A 16,709-nucleotide genomic window follows, 5' to 3' on the forward strand; every position below is an offset into this window, starting at 1 on the left:
GTCAGCAGTACCTGTGAGTTCCTAAATGGTATTTTCATGAAATACAGATTATAATATAGTCTGTATTTTGTTTCAATAAACCTATATTCTAAATCTACTCATATACTTAAAATTTTCTGCCATACAAAAATAGTTCGTGCAAGTTATTTCATACAAAATTTTTTGGCTGTACTGCATGCACCCAGGTGCTTTTCCAGCCCTGCTAAAGAGTATGATTGATAAACCGTCCAAGTGTTCCAGTAAACATCATCATCATGTTTTGATAAATTGTTTGATTCACTAAACTTCATTAAGTGTGACAGGTGAAACAGATGGTTGTATTGTTGTCATGTTTTGATGAAACCCAGATACACAGCCACGTGCAGTGATTAATCTACCACAAGCTTGACACTATATGAAATAATGAAGGAATGTTTGACATTGCAAATGGAAGCACATATACAGGCAGTCAAAAAGAACTGCTTGATAGCAAAAATACTTTATTAGGGAAACACAGAGACCGTGGAGCCAGAGGATGGGGGTGGGTGGAGGCCATGGACCCTTTACCTCTTCCACAGAAAAGTAGCTCATAGAGTAAAATTTAGCATCGTAGGTAGAGACTATGCTTTGTGCTATTCTGACCAATGGCTTGCAGATTTGGTCTGACTAACTTAATTTTTCTGTGTTCAATCACTACAAAAACAACAGATTTCTGTGGAAATGTAAAAGATAATGCTATAAAATGTAAATAGCTGGGAAAAACTTGCAGGCTGGTTTTGAACAAGTTTTGTGGTCCCCGTGACATTGAGACAAAGAAAATAAAATTATCTTTAATAACTACTGGAGCCTCCACTTGCTTTGCATTGCTTTCCATCATGTTAAGCAATCCTTGGCATGGATGATAAACATAACTTTCCAACTTGACTAGACAAAGCCTGAGCAGTTCTTTTTCACTGCCTGTGTATATTTCCATTTCAGAGAATTTTATCCATGTAGAAAGGAAGTACTCACCATACCCTAGTCAATGTAAGTAAAAGTGTACATAAGTAAGAAGAGAATAAAATAGACATTAAAAATTACACATGAACTTGACAAGCTTACCCCCTGTCCAAGAAGAACAAAGGATATAAAAAAGAAAAGTTATTAGAATTGAGGAATATGTGAATTTAACTCATCAATGTTTTGTTAAAGAGAACTTGAGTGTACTCACAAATACATCAGCAATCTAAAAATGAAAATTAGTTTGCATATAATTAATTTATTTGAAAATATTAACATTTTAGCAAGTAAATTTTAGCATCATTCCTTACAAGGAATAGAGATGTCAACTGTGTTTTTACTGTATGTCGTATGAATTTAGATTTAGAATTACATCCCTTCATATCTCCAGTTGCCCCCATTTCATAATCCTACATACACCCTTGAGTTTGATCATTGTAACTTTTGATTGGCAAGCAATGCTTATTCGTCTATCTGTTTTAACCATCTGTTTTAACAATGATTGAACTGAAAATATTAACATTGCATGACCAAATTGTGGGCTGGCAGCACCACGGACCATCAGTGATAGCTAGTTAGAAAATAAACACAATGAAACGCGTGCGCTGATTGGTCTAGAGCTGAGTTTGCATTAGCCTGTGCAAAGCACATCTAAGCTCAACCAATCAAATCGATTAAAACAATCAATCAGTCAAAGAGAATTTGCAAATCGATCATGAATACATTTCAGAGGAAAATTGAAATGTTTGTCTTTTTTTTGCATTATTGTTATTTTATAGAAGAAACAAAAGATGTTTGCAAAGGCTGATGCAAACACTGCTCTAGACCAATCACCGTAAGCGTTTTATTCTTTTTGTTTTATAATTCTTAATTATTGATTGGACAATAATATGTATTTGTTAGAGTAAAGTAAACTACTAACCGGCTATTGATCCCAGAAGATGATTCATTGAACATAGAAAAAAATAAAAGGCAGTATAGTTTTGGCAACTAAATTGTCAAGTAAAATATAACGTTTAACTGACCCCGACATGCCAAGAACACGACCTCTCGTTGTTTGCTTTCTCTGCATACATTTTTCCACAACGACAACACGTTTGAATTGATTTCATGTGTAATCCTTGTGAACTTTGAGAAGATCTTTCTATTTTTCGGATGCAAGCTTGAATTGGGTTTAAAAGTGCGTAGTGAACGATTGACCGTAGGGTCTTTTGATTGTTTTGAATTCAACATTTGTCTTCGTTCAATGTCCAGTGCAAAAGATTGTTGCCGCAAATTTATGCGATGATCTCGAGTCGCTCGAACCATTTCTCTTCGTTTTTGTACGACGCGGTGGAGATTCTGTTTAGAATCGCATCTTTGAACCAACTCATGTTGTCTTAAATCAATGAAAGTCAGTTGAGCGCCACAACTACAGGTTGACGAACGAAACGCGCATGTTGTTAAGTGCTCCGTGAAGTCTGAACGACGTACTTTTTTTGTACAGCCAGCATTCGTACAAGATACCATGGAAAATGGACATTCCTTTACGAGATGATGGTTATAAGATTCATAAGTGACAATTTCACCGCAGCCTTTTGGGCAGCTTATTCGTAGCCTGGCCAATTTTTTAGCCATTCTCTTTTAAAGGTTCTGAAGAAACTTTGAGGTCCTTTAGGCAAACGGAACACCCCAAATAATGAGTCTTTCGGCTCTTGAAACAATCCCAGCAAAGGACATGTTTACACGTACAAAGAACCGGATCAACAAAAACACCGTGACAATGAGAGCAAATAAACTGTTCATCGATGTCTTTATCTTCAAAATATTTGACATTGATCCCCATCAATAACTTCCATAGGATCAACTTTGTGAAAGTTTATGAAGGTGATATATGGCAATTCAGGCGCAATTGAGCACTCAATATTTTCCTTTTATTACTCCTATCGTCATAGCTTGACAACGTTGTCCGTTGTCAAGGTACATATGAGTGCTCTGTCCCGGATGAAACACGCTTTGCCGCGCGTGATATGCAAATGAAGATATCATTGCGACTACTGTCAGAAATCTTTTAGGAAAACACGAAGTTGTTTGATACTCTTAAAATGTTAAACATTTTTATTCTATGCGTTTCAACAAGTATTGCATGTCAAAGAAGACATGAGATATACTGCCTTTCAAAATTATCGGAAAGCCTTCACCTATAATGACAAGTAATAATACTTGTTGCAGTGACGTAACGCAATTTCTGGGCCCTACCTTTTCAGCCATTAGTGGCTACTTTTCTCCACAAAAAATAAGCTGAATGACAGTATTTACTGATTCATTGCATCCGAAACTGATGAGTTGTGTTTACATTAACGTTCATCAAAATATTTAATAAGAGAAAAATCTCGAAATTTGTTGAGAGTGGGCCTCTATAGTTCCTTGTAACAAAAATATTTATTTTATTGACAATATACTGAAATTGCAAAGTTGTAACACAATATTATCAATAGGATGACTATCGTTTACATCCCTAGTTGGTAATTAGATTTCCAAAATTGTGTTTAAGTTATTAAATAATTTGTTATGGTAATTTTGTACCGGGGTGCGGAGGGGGTAAAACACGGGGCAGTCACTGGGCAACCTGATACCCCGGTAAGCCACTGACTTGTTGAAACGGATACAGCGTGTACAAAAAAGACCTAGAATAAATTTCAATGCCCCACCACAATGTTAAGCCCATGGATGCTGGTTTCAGCCATTTGCACACACTTCATATCTTTGTTTCAAGCGCTAAAGCTATTTCTGGGAATTCAACATACTTTCTAACAGCAAAACTCGTGCAATATGCGCCCGTGGGTTGGCAGAGTGATCAGGCAATGACTTTTGATAATTTGCCGATTTCTAAAAGATTATCTTTTTTTATGTATCTTGTTCAGTGGCGGATAACTAGTTACGAGCCTGTAGGCTAAGACAAAATAGCAGGCCTTTAGGTGATATCTATCCCCGAGAAGGTCAGTCTCTTGAAGACGTTTGCGTTTCTCACGCTCTTTGGCTTTTGCCTTTCCCGGCTTCTGTTTGTAAGTGTAAACAATAGGAAATCAATAAGGACTCAACTTCATGAGTTCAGTGGACCGTGCAGTTTCTAAAAGGATATATCATCGAATTTTAGAATATTTAGCAAGTCCGGAATGGCAAAGAGTAAAACTATGTCTAAATACAACAGGCCTCTCGAAAACGCGAGCTTGTAGGCTTCAGGCTATTTAGCCTACTGAGCAATCCGCCTCTGACCTAGTTGAATAAAATGTTCACCATTTACGGAGTGTTTATTGCTTTTTAGTTTATTGAAAGATATCGTTGATGAATTTTCAGGTGCGGAGGACCAAGAAAACTAGCAATTTATGACAAGCTTTAATTATATATATATATATATATATAATTATATAAATAAAATTGCTGAGGCCTTTGATGAAAAATCATCTCATATGTCAGTTGTAGTTCATTTCGCCTTTCCCATGTTGTTTAGTGCACTGCCAGCTTTGAACCACTGGATCTGAGTGTCGTTAAAAGTGTGATTCAGTAGAAATTGTTCTTTGCTCCCGTCCTCGTGTGTTACTTCACATGTTAAAGGCTAGAAAGAAAAAGTGTGATTCAGTAGAAATTGTTCTTTGCTCCCGTCCTCGTGTGTTATTTCACATGTTAAAGGCTAGAAAGGTAAAAGTGTGATTCAGTAGAAATTGTTCTTTGCTCCCGTCCTCGTGTGTTATTTCACATGTTAAAGGCTAGAAAGAAAAAGTGTGATTCAGTAGAAATTGTTCTTTGTCTCCGTCCTCGTGTGTTATTTCACATGTTAAAGGCTAGAAAGAAAAAAGTGTGATTCAGTAGAAATTGTTCTTTGCTCCCGTCCTCGTGTGTTATTTCACATGTTAAAGGCTAGAAAGAAAAAAGTGTGATTCAGTAGAAATTGTTCTTTGCTCCCGTTCTCGTGTGTTATTTCACATGTTAAAGGCTAGAAAGAAAAAAGTGTGATTCAGTAGAAATTGTTCTTTGCTCCCGTTCTCGTGTGTTACTTCACATGTTAAAGGCTAGAAAGGTAAAAGTGTGATTCAGTAGAAATTGTTCTTTGCTCCCGTCCTCGTGTGTTATTTCACATGTTAAAGGCTAGAAAGAAAAAGTGTGATTCAGTAGAAATTGTTCTTTGCTCCCGTCCTCGTGTGTTATTTCACATGTTAAAGGCTAGAAAGAAAAAGTGTGATTCAGTAGAAATTGTTCTTTGCTCCCGTCCTCGTGTGTTATTTCACATGTTAAAGGCTAGAAAGAAAAAAGTGTGATTCAGTAGGAATTGTTCTTTGCTCCCGTTCTCGTGTGTTATTTCACATGTTAAAGGCTAGAAAGAAAAAGTGTGATTCAGTAGAAATTGTTCTTTGCTCCCGTCCTCGTGTGTTATTTCACATGTTAAAGGCTAGAAAGAAAAAGTGTGATTCAGTAGAAATTGTTCTTTGCTCCCGTCCTCGTGTGTTATTTCACATGTTAAAGGCTAGAAAGAAAAAGTGTGATTCAGTAGGAATTGTTCTTTGCTCCCGTCCTCGTGTGTTATTTCACATGTTAAAGGCTAGAAAGAAAAAAGTGTGATTCAGTAGAAATTGTTCTTTGCTCCCGTCCTCGTGTGTTATTTCACATGTTAAAGGCTAGAAAGGTAAAAAAGAAGAAGGCGGCGATCCATTAACAATCATTGGATGAAGTTGGGCATGATATCAAGAATTATTCATACTAAAACTACGTCATCTACAGAAAATTTCCCATGTTTTGTAGGTGGCAAGACATTGAGAATTATCTGCAGGCTGTCAGCCAATCACAATCAAGACTTCACCATCATTGTATGATAATAACAATTATCACCAATCTGTCATTTATTGTTTTAACATTGTACCTTCGCTATGGTTTTAATATTGTACCTTCGCTATGGTTTTAGTATTGTACCTTCACTATGGTTTTAGTATTGTACCTTCGCTATGGTTTTAGTTGAAGGTAGTGCAGAAATTTTTTGTTAATAGTTACGTTAAATGATTGGTTGCTAATGAAGTGGGCGGATTGCACAATAGTGTCTTTTGATACAGTATGTGGATCATAGTGTGATAATAAACCTTTTAGCAAGTTTAGTACAGTTTTCAAAAGGCACTATCTATGAAATAATGTTGGAAAACTTACATAAATATCTCTTTGACCACTTACCTTTCCGGGTGCAAAATCTTTAAGGCCAAGAATTGATATACGGTCTGTTGGCTTGATTTTATCATAATCGGCTGGGTTATTAAATGTCAAAGGCAACATTCCTAGAAAGAGAAGTTGTATCAATTGACACTGGTCTACATTTATAACAAATAATTCAACAAACGTTAGCAAAACTGACCTTGTTTTTTAAGATTTGTCTCTATAAACAACATAAAAGATCATTGTAAGAAGTGCAAGTAATATATTAACCATAAAAAATAAACACAATAAAACGCGTGCGGTGATTGGTCTAGAGCTGTGTTTGCATTAGCCAGTGCAGAACACATCTGAGCTCAACCAATCAAATCAATCAAAACAATCAATTAGTCAAAGAGAATTTTCAAATCGATCATGAATACATTTTAGAGGAAAAATTAAAATTTTGTTTTTTTCGCATTTTGTTATTTTATAAAAGAAATAAAAAATGTTTTCCGTGTTTTTCCCTATCTCGAGTTCTCCCAAAGGTCTCTTCAGTTTGCATAAGCCCGCGCAAACACAGGAAACATCTTTTATTTCTCAATGACACCGTTATCGATAACGGCGTATCGATAACGGCGTATCGGCTCTAAAAATAAAATTATTAGTAACGGTATTTTTTCTTGTTCATAATACCGATATTTAGACATTTCATTGAAATAGAAATACATTTGAAATGAATCATAGTTTAACATTACTAAATATATCACCTCAACAATTTCTGTTAAATTAATACTACTTAAAATTTGTTAGTTCCACAAAACATAGACATTGTGTTGTGAAATATGGCTGCAGTGTAAATGTCCACTTTGAATTTTATATTTTTTTTTTATCAAATGAACAGTCACTGGTGAGTACAATTTGGCATACTTTATGATGTTCAAGTTTCGTAAAATGGCGTAAAATAACGTTATCGGCACAATGTCGGCGTTTTAAAATCGGTATATCGGTAAAATCTTACATCGGTGCAACACTATCAACAAAACATTGCTGCCCACGTTTCATATAAAGTGCATATAAAAAAATTCATGTAAAGTATGGGCTTGGTAGCTCAACAGGTAAAGCGGCCGACTAGTATCACGAAGGTGCGAGTTCAAATCTCGTCCAAGTCACATGCTTTTCATGAGCATATTAAAACCGTGTTAGGATTTATATTATGTATATAAAGTGCATATGGAGCAAAAATTTCGCTGTTTTAAGTCTTTTAAAACAGAACTTTTAAAATGATAATGGCTTTCCAAACCAGTTTATGCGTGTTTCTTTTCATAATCAAAATATTGAGGTTTTTGTAGTGTTCAATTTATGCAACCCGTGACGTCACATTGCATAATGGAACATGAATTATCAGATATATTTGCTGATGCGTTACTTCAACATGGCAGAGTTCAATTCATTGTGAAGAATTAATTGTACAAAATCTTGTCTAACAGTTTCCACCTAAAGTTATCAGGATACTGACGAATATTATGCAAAATGACGTAACAAGTTAGGTAAATTGGACCAGCTGATTGGACAAAGCAAAAACTTTTAAACCTCGATGATGAAAAGACATATGTATAAACTGCTTTGGAAAATAAAATCTCATTCTCAATGAAAATGTAATTTAAGTAGCAAAATTTCGTGTCCTAGGCACATCAAGGCCAATCAGAATAATTCAAACGAGTTCAATACTTTCATAAAATCCAATAAAACTAAAGAATTAATCTGAATGAGAAATTCATATGATTTTTAGATCGAAAACTAGTACATTGACGTATTTAGGACATTTCGCTACACCAAAAGATATTTCAGTATCCCAAAGGATATCTTATTGACGTGTTTAGGACATTTCGCTACACCATAGGATATTTCAGTATCCCTTCTATGAGTTCCACTGACAAGACTCACGACGCTAGAGACCCGACTCGATAACGTTTGTTACCAACTCACCGTGTATCCTTGCAAAGCTTTTGACGATTACAGCTCTACCACCAAGATGTCTGGGTTCAAGAGCAGCATGTTCACGACTGCTGCCTTCACCGTAGTTCTCATCACCAACAACCACCCAGTTAACACCGTTGGCCTGAATAATAAATATTGATGAAGACTGTAGACTGGAGTATATAAGAACTCAAGTTTCAACATCAGATCACTCCTCATGAAGACACTAGACTGAAGTATATAAGAACTAAAGTTTCAACATCAGATCACTCCTGATGAAGACACTAGACTGGAGTATATAAGAACTAAAGTTTCAACATCAGATCACTCCTGATAAAGACACTAGACTGGAGTACATAAGAACTCAAGTTTCAACATCAGATCACTCCTGATAAAGACACTAGACTGAAGTATATAAGAACTAAAGTTTCAACATCAGATCACTCCTGATGAAGAGACTAGACTGGAGTACATAAGAACTCAAGTTTCAACATCAGATCACTCCTCACGAAGACACAAGACTGAAGTATATAAGAACTAAAGTTTCAACATCAGATCACTCCTGATGAAGACACTAGACTGGAGTATATAAGAACTAAAGTTTCAACATCAGATCACTCCTGATAAAGACACTAGACTGGAGTACATAAGAACTCAAGTTTCAACATCAGATCACTCCTGATAAAGACACTAGACTGAAGTATATAAGAACTAAAGTTTCAACATCAGATCACTCCTGATGAAGAGACTAGACTGGAGTACATAAGAACTCAAGTTTCAACATCAGATCACTCCTGATGAAGACACTAGACTGGAATATAAAAGAACTCAAGTTTCTCAACGCCAGATCACTCCTCATGAAGACACTAGACTGAAGTATATAAGAACTCAAGTCTGCATTATACACATTAACACCACAAAAGGAAAGATGTTTTTTCTTTAAAAAATATTCACCTTATAATATCTGGCAGTGTCAGGTACGGCACCATATTCTCCGTTTAGTTGATTCCGAACTTTATTAGCTTCGCCATTTTCCTCATTCACTGCCCTGGATAGAAACAGTAAATTATTTAATTTAAAGAAGTTTTACAAGTGACGCAGGGAGGAGGTGAAACATATATAACTCACGCAATGAACATGTTGTTGGAGATATTATCCAAGTGTCCACGATATTTTAACCACGGACCAGCGGCACTAAAAAAGGCAAACGTTTACTAAATTTGCCACAATAAATGCCAGACGCTATGCTTACTATTGTCAACTTGAAACCTCAAAAACACTGCTCAAAGTTGTTGAACGCCATAATGTGGCCAGCACAATATCGTTCTAACCATTGAACTAGATATAACTGTATAGCTACCCGACAAAATTTGAAGCCAGCAATATAACTAGCCCCAATTTCTCCACGCACGGCCCAAAGAAAGTTTTTTTTCACGACAGAAAGCTAAAATGCGTGTATAGGCATGGATTCATGCAAGTATAGACATGTTTACTATAGCCAATTCCAGTTATGTATATAGTTCAATGGTTATAACAAGTTAGATTGCAGGCTCACTGTATTCAGCGGTACACCTGATGTGATCTGTTGTGCATTTACCAGTGATCTAATAAAGAAAAAACAATTTGTTTGAAAAGAGACAAGCTTTCACTCTTTAGAATATTTAATTATATTACTAATTAATTAGAACACATTCGAATAAAATTATAACTGTATAAACTTTTTAAATTATGTTGATAATTAAAATTAAATGTAAATAAGCCTCTAAATAAAATGATAATTTAACGCAAATGAAAAAAATCATTGGCAAAATTATTTCTACATTGGTAATGAAGCTGCAAAGTGGAAACGGGCTGTACGAGTTTGTGAAATCATAAAACGACAGTTAAAAATAAGCGAGAAAATAAAATCTATGATAGCACCTTTATTAGAATTGGCAGACCAACAAGATCTTCGCCATTCCAGGCGTCAAATGGCTGTAGAAGTTGTAAACGGTTACTAAAAGAAATTAAAATAGCATTTACTTTGATGGTCGCCATTGGGAATATGAAAACATAGGTTTGTGGTAGTAGAAAATAAGTCTTTGGTAAAATGAGTTAAATAAAATTTCAATTGTATAACAGCTGTGCAAGAAAACCGTAAACTCATGTTTTCAGATGACATAAATCGGTCCCAATATGTTTTAATTCTTTCTTCTGCTCATTCTGGCAAATGCAATTTTTTCTTTTTAACGACAAGCACTACAGTCGATGTTAATGAAAAAACATTTTGTTGGCCTCAACTGCAACGAATTACGACAAATAGATTAAAGATCACGTGACGACAAATTATCTCTCCATTGAAAAAACAACCTTTTGACAAACAACAACAAATGGACAATGACAAACTATGTCGACATGAAAACCAGCCTTTATAGCGACAGCATGTTGTGTTTGGACTTCACAAAAAAAAACTGCCAAAGCGAAAAAGTTTTTTACAATCTGTATCATAATTTCTGAGCGGCAACAAATTTAAAAAACATTTAATAAAAACGACGATTTTTTTTAAGAGCAAACATGTTTCGATATTAACAAAATGCCATCTTCAGTACAAAATGATAGTGATATGAAATATGATACAGTATAGGGAGATCATCGACAACGATCAATCAACTTTCTCTCTCAAAATAAAAAAGAAGCTCTTCACATCAATAAAACTAATCCTGATCTAAATGTTCAAATTCACCATTACAACAGTATCTTTACTTTATAAAGGTCTAATTTCATTTATCGCCATTTTTAATGTGCATACTTACTTATTTATGTACATTTTTTTGTTTTAAACTTACTTTAAATAGATTACACTTCCATTCAATGTAAATAATTTATTCATACCTTCCTATAATGTATCATATTTCATATCACTATCATTTCGCACGGAAGATGGCATATTGTAATGTCGAAACATGTTTGCTTTTAAAAAAATCGTACTTTATATTAAATGTTTTTTAAATCTGTATCAATTTGCCACTAAATTGATGTATTCGAGATTCGCTTTTGTTTTACGTTATCTAAACAAACCTGCTCGGATCGACATTGACTTTTACCGCTGAGGAGTCGGACGGAGGATGTTGGTATGTATCTTCACCAGGATCAAATCCCTTTATTTTAGAAGAAAGTAAGGAACATAAAGGATCACAAATGAACAGCAAGCGTCAATGTTCTCACAATATCAAAGGTGAGCCGAAGCAAAACGTTACAAACACATGTACAGTATTAAAATAGTTAAAAATATGGCTCTAGGATTGATTAGTGGAAAAGTTTTGTCAACTTCCGGTCGACGTCCACGTCATCAAAAAACGTCACTTTCTAATTTACATTACCACATACACGAGTTGGTAGCTCATGACCGTTGGGATCGTCAAGTTTAAATTTTTCGCCTAAAATAAAAGTCTAAAGTTAGGCTTTCGAATAGGCTCACGACCAAAGGGTAGAGGGGGTGGGTTAAGGATTGAATTATCCCATTCTATACATACATCTCGAGCTCACATTCTTGAAATTATCAACGTACCGTTGGCTCCCTCCAGATAGTCTGATAGAGGATTGAACTTTAGGCTACCACCAAGAGCAAGGGCTGTAACAATCTAACACAAACAACAAAATATACACGTGAAAAACTGCTCCACTCAGTAGCAAAAATAGAAAATACGTGCAAAGAAAGAGAGGAGCTTGGGAACTAGTCTGGTCATATTCAAACAATTCTTTAAGTACAGCACGTTTCGACCAATGATTTAGAACCCAGTCTTCTAGATGTCTAACTACCGTGTCAAGCTGAGGCAAGGACGCCATCTTGAAAGGTGACAAAAGCAAAACTCAAAATAAATAGTAAATTAAAACAAAGTTTAAAAAACCTATCCTATCAAACATTTTAAGAATCAAACCTAGACTACGAACTTTGCTACTCTATATCAACACAGGAAAAGCAGATGTTAGTCGTAAATATCGTCAGTTTTTCCACCTTTCAAGATGGCGGCTTGCCTCACTCGTAACTATACAAATTCGGCGGAGTCAGATAACCAGTAGATTGGGTTCTAGATCATTGGTTTCGACACGCTTGGCTACATCACTTTTGAGGAATGTTATTTTCGTTTACAATCAAGTAAAACCAATGACGTCACACCCCAAATTCTAAAAATCGCGAGTGCTTAGAAATGAAATGAGTAACGACGATTCTTTATTATATGACACGTACTAACGAATAAAATATTTATTTCAATGACTTCATCAACACCGTTCCCCATTGCTCGTTCTCAAGTTGATAAATTACACGTACCAAAACTTACAGTTAACAACGTTTCTATGGAGATTTATTCATCTGGGGAGGGAAGGGGAGGGGGTGTTTGCAGATGGAAAAACAAAACCTTTACTTCCTTGGTCGCTACAAATATTAGTCAAAGCCCCCTGATGTGACGAAAACATTTACAAGGTAGATGTGATCAGTTTAGGTGTTAAAGTTCTACCTACGGACTTGGTTGAAAGGTAATAGTTTGGCAATAAAGTAAGCTTGTACACAGTTGTACCCTGTTGTACCTCTGGAGAAGCGACGAACGCATGTGTTGCAGGATTCGCATCGTTTCTTCCAGTGAAATTTCGATTGTACGACGTAACTATGGTATTCTTTTCGCCTTTTTTGATATCCTGTCTAAAAAATCATGCAATCCGTCCAAATTTGCACATAGTAGAAAATGAAAAGCATTAAAATACAATATATACACTTGCTGTGATTGGATGGTTTAAGAGTTTAGAAAAGCGTGTAAAGCAGAATTTAAAGACGAGTTATTTTGTGTCGCTCTCATAACTCTCAAAAAATTCCCATGAGTTTGATAGCCATAGCTCGTCTCAGGCTGAACTTCCTTACTTAATAACGGTAAGTTCAGTCTGCTGATATTTAAGCTTAATCGTGTATAGCGGCGTAGACTATTCACAACGGTCACTTTGAATGAATGATAGGCATTCAAAATTATCTATGATAATTATTCAATTAATGTTGATGTGCATAATGGCGGAGCCAAATACTTCGATTCTATTTGGAATTGGTTTGTATTTTAAGTTTTTTTGAGGAGAAATTATGATCAAAATACTCGTGCTTTTGTTCGTTGTTTAACTATGTCCTTAATCAAAGGCACTACTTGAAAAATCAGAGACTTTCCAAGCGAAGTACGTAAGCGTGTTGGCCATTGAAGTATGCATTTAGCGCCTTAATTTGTTCGGGACAAAATTCTTAATCTGAAAGAACACATTGCGCAAAGCGGACACCCAGAAACGATCTGGAACAAAAATCGCAGTGAAGAAACACCATTTTCATTTTGTTTACCAAGAAATAATTTGGAAATTTAATGCTTGGAAATCAGAAAATTTTTATTGATTATCCAATTATAAGTAGCATCTTATTTGCGAATAGCCTAAGTCACGGTACATGATTAAGTTTAAATTTCAGCAGACTGAATTTACTAAGTAAGAAATTCAGGATGTAAGCAGGCTAGGATGACCATGACCCAAGGTCATTCAAACCAATGAACACAGTTAAACAGTAAACATCGTAGTATTAGCATTGCAGCAAGAGCAAAAATGTCTGGCTACGTCACTGCTACATCACTGCTACGTACTTCCGTAAGGGTACCATACCTGTTCCATTGACCATACAGGGACCACAAGCATTCGCCAGCACAGTTCCTCCAAAGTCTCTTAACGTTTTGGCCTAATAGAACATGATGATAAACACGTGACTTTATATTTTCTAGAAATTTATTTTCTAAAGATGCACAAGCCGGAGACCACCAGTCCGCAAGTTAGAGATATCATGTAAACTTAAAACTCGTGAGCATTATTCATTTCTTTATGTCTCCATTGTTTTACAGTGGAGTGAAACCAAAATATTTACATAGCACGTCCAAACACGAGAGCTCGCTATGTTTTTACTAAAGACATTGCCCACAAAAACAACAGCAATTTAGGAAAGTAAAATCATACCACTTCATCACGTTCGATAGTCGCTCTAATCTGTTCAGAACCAGGTGTGACAGTAAATAATGATCTAAAGGATAAAGCATTTGAAAAGGTTGCTGAGATTTCAGTGGTTTTAATTCCTTTCTTTAATTGGTGGGATTGGACCATCACGGTTTTTAGAGTCTTTTAAAGTTGATAGCAGTGTACTGAAAAATAGACAACTGCTTCAAGAGCTGAGGGAGAAGGGGGAGGCCCAACGGTGGAGAGGGTTAAGACCAGGAACAAATTTTAAAAGTTTATATGTTTGGTTGATTGTTCAATCAAATAGTGAAGCGGACCTTTACTAAATGAATTAAATTAATCAAACGTAAAGAAGAAAATACCAAACGTAAATCCATTTACTTATTTGCATTTAACGTATTTTGATAGCAAGTCAAAATAATGAAATGAATGGTTTGAACCGGGAGTATCGTTAAATGTTTGTAAATAGATCGTTCAGGTTAGTATAGTCCTGAGAAGGACTGTTGTTGTTGTTGACTGAAGTTTCTGCATCCTAAGAGGTCATCTTCAGAGTCAAACTAAAATTTACTCCCCACTTGACTTTGAAGACGACTACCTCTAAATGTGTCGAAACATCAGTCGATACAGAACATCAACAGTCCTTTCTCAGGACTGCACCAACCTGAACGATCTATATCTACAAACATGTACCGTCAAAATAATGCTATTTATGTTAACCTACTTGGCTCGAATACCGCGATCCAACGCCTGTTGAGCAATACTTGCTGATCGCGTCATATCCTCGTAGCTACTGTTTGTACAGCTACCGATTAACGCTGAAATATTCGGGAAAGAAGTTCATAGTGAAATGACAACAACCAACATCAAAATGATTTCCCACTCTATAACCACAGAATAGACATCTAACAACGTGCTTACCAACTTTGACATCCAGGCCAACCGTTCGTTTCGGCAACCTTCCCAAGTTTGGAAATAAAAGTCAGGTGTGAAGGACCATTAACGTGAGGTTCAAGCTGCAATATCCAAAGATATACAGAATATTTTCACCGCGGTAGCGTTACACACAAGACCCCCTTCCACCATACAGACTATAAATAATGCTAGAGATGGAATTGATGACGAAATTGTGCGACGAGGAGTTGGGAGTTAGCCAATGTTATCCAGTGGAGAATTACTAATTACGGGGGCCTGTACACTGGGACTCTAGGCTACGAAAAAGTTGTTGGACCTAAAGTCGGATATCTATTCTTCCCACTAAGTTCAGTCTCTTTGATGACATTTGCGTTTCTTACGCTCCTTTGCCTTTACACTTCCCAGCTTGTTTTTGTAAATCATAGTATGAACATTAAGGAATAAATTTAAAGTTCAAACTGGGAAAACCCACTACTTCATGATATCTGATTAATGTGCATTTGAACAGTAGATCGTACGGTTTTAACAGCATAAATGGTCTAAATTAAGAACATTTAACTGGTCATTATTCCAAAGCCAACATCAAAGACTATACGTAATATAAATCCTAACACGGTTTTTAAACACGGTTTTGACTTGGTAGCTCAACAGGTAGAGCGGCAGACTAGCATCCCGAAGGTGCGAGTTCAAATCTCGTCCAAGTCACATGTTTCTCACGTGCGTATAAAACCGTGTTGGATTTATATACGTTTAACTGGAAAGGCAAAACTAAAACTAATTACGTCAAGACACAACGCGCTCAAAGCCTGGGCCTGTAGGCTTCATTTATTTTCACAAAGTAATCCGTCATTGATGCTACCTTTAGTATTATTTATAATCTCTATTTAACATCAACGCTCAGTAAAATGATATTTTGTCGTTTTAGTATCCAAATATGCATGATAATTAACGTGCAAACGGTACTACTGTTTGGCACAGAGTGAGGTATCCCACCTGTTTTGAAAAAAATGCATTATTTCAGGGCATGACAATTTTAATTATCTCGCAAGCGGAGCTGTTGAGCTAGTTATAAGGAAAAGTCAAACAAAGTCAATACTTCATATTAGAGCCTCTGTAATACTAATCGAGTTAGTGATCATACCTCGTCGAGATTGATCTCAATCAGTTCATCATACTCGCAACCATCGTCCGCTTGTAACACATGTATGTTACTTTGCGCCAGGCCACTAATCGCCTCGCGGCCGGTCGCTTTGAGATAGTCTGCCATTCGAGAGTTGAAAGGAAACACGGAAGTTGTTGCTCCAATCTCAGCACCCATGTTGCAAATTGTGCCCATTCCTAATAGAGGTGGCGAAATTTGTAAGACTTAGCACTTCAGCCACTGAAGAAAAAATATTTCCTAATTACCTGTACATGAAATAGAGTCGACACCAGGCCCATGGTACTCAACGATTGCGCCAGTTCCGCCTTTTACAGTAAGAATGTCTGCGACTTTGAGAATTACGTCTAAATTGTTCAAAGATAACAGTTATAGTAAATATAAACAGGATATCGTTTTTAAGGTAAATAGATAGACGGTTGGTAAATGTATGGATGGTTGGTAAATGTATGATGAATGGATGACATTCATGGTTGGTTAATAAATGGATGGATGGCTGGCAAAATAGCAGATTAATGTCAAAAAT

The 16,709-nt window shown here is 36.0% G+C and overlaps 1 protein-coding gene across 1 annotated transcript; it reads right to left on the reverse strand.

Moving 5' to 3' along the window:
• Window positions 1-4,256: 4,256 nt before the first annotated feature.
• Window positions 4,257-16,530, reverse strand: LOC124446081 (aconitate hydratase, mitochondrial-like; the record flags this gene model as incomplete). Its single annotated transcript, XM_046996884.1, is given in 20 exon segments — window positions 4,257-4,573; window positions 6,175-6,275; window positions 6,353-6,373; window positions 8,119-8,251; window positions 9,064-9,157; window positions 9,238-9,303; window positions 9,682-9,713; window positions 10,030-10,105; window positions 11,167-11,246; window positions 11,476-11,525; window positions 11,657-11,729; window positions 12,676-12,787; window positions 13,771-13,786; window positions 13,789-13,843; window positions 14,116-14,179; window positions 14,834-14,927; window positions 15,031-15,044; window positions 15,046-15,125; window positions 16,166-16,362; window positions 16,432-16,530. Coding segments are annotated over 20 exon segments (1,589 nt in total), but the record flags the coding sequence as incomplete, so codon positions are not given.
• Between the last annotated feature and the right edge of the window lie 179 nt (window positions 16,531-16,709).

Source organism: Xenia sp. Carnegie-2017, unplaced genomic scaffold (genome assembly GCF_021976095.1).
Source record: "Xenia sp. Carnegie-2017 unplaced genomic scaffold, XeniaSp_v1 HiC_scaffold_111, whole genome shotgun sequence".
Classification (NCBI taxonomy): domain Eukaryota; kingdom Metazoa; phylum Cnidaria; class Anthozoa; order Malacalcyonacea; family Xeniidae; genus Xenia; species Xenia sp. Carnegie-2017.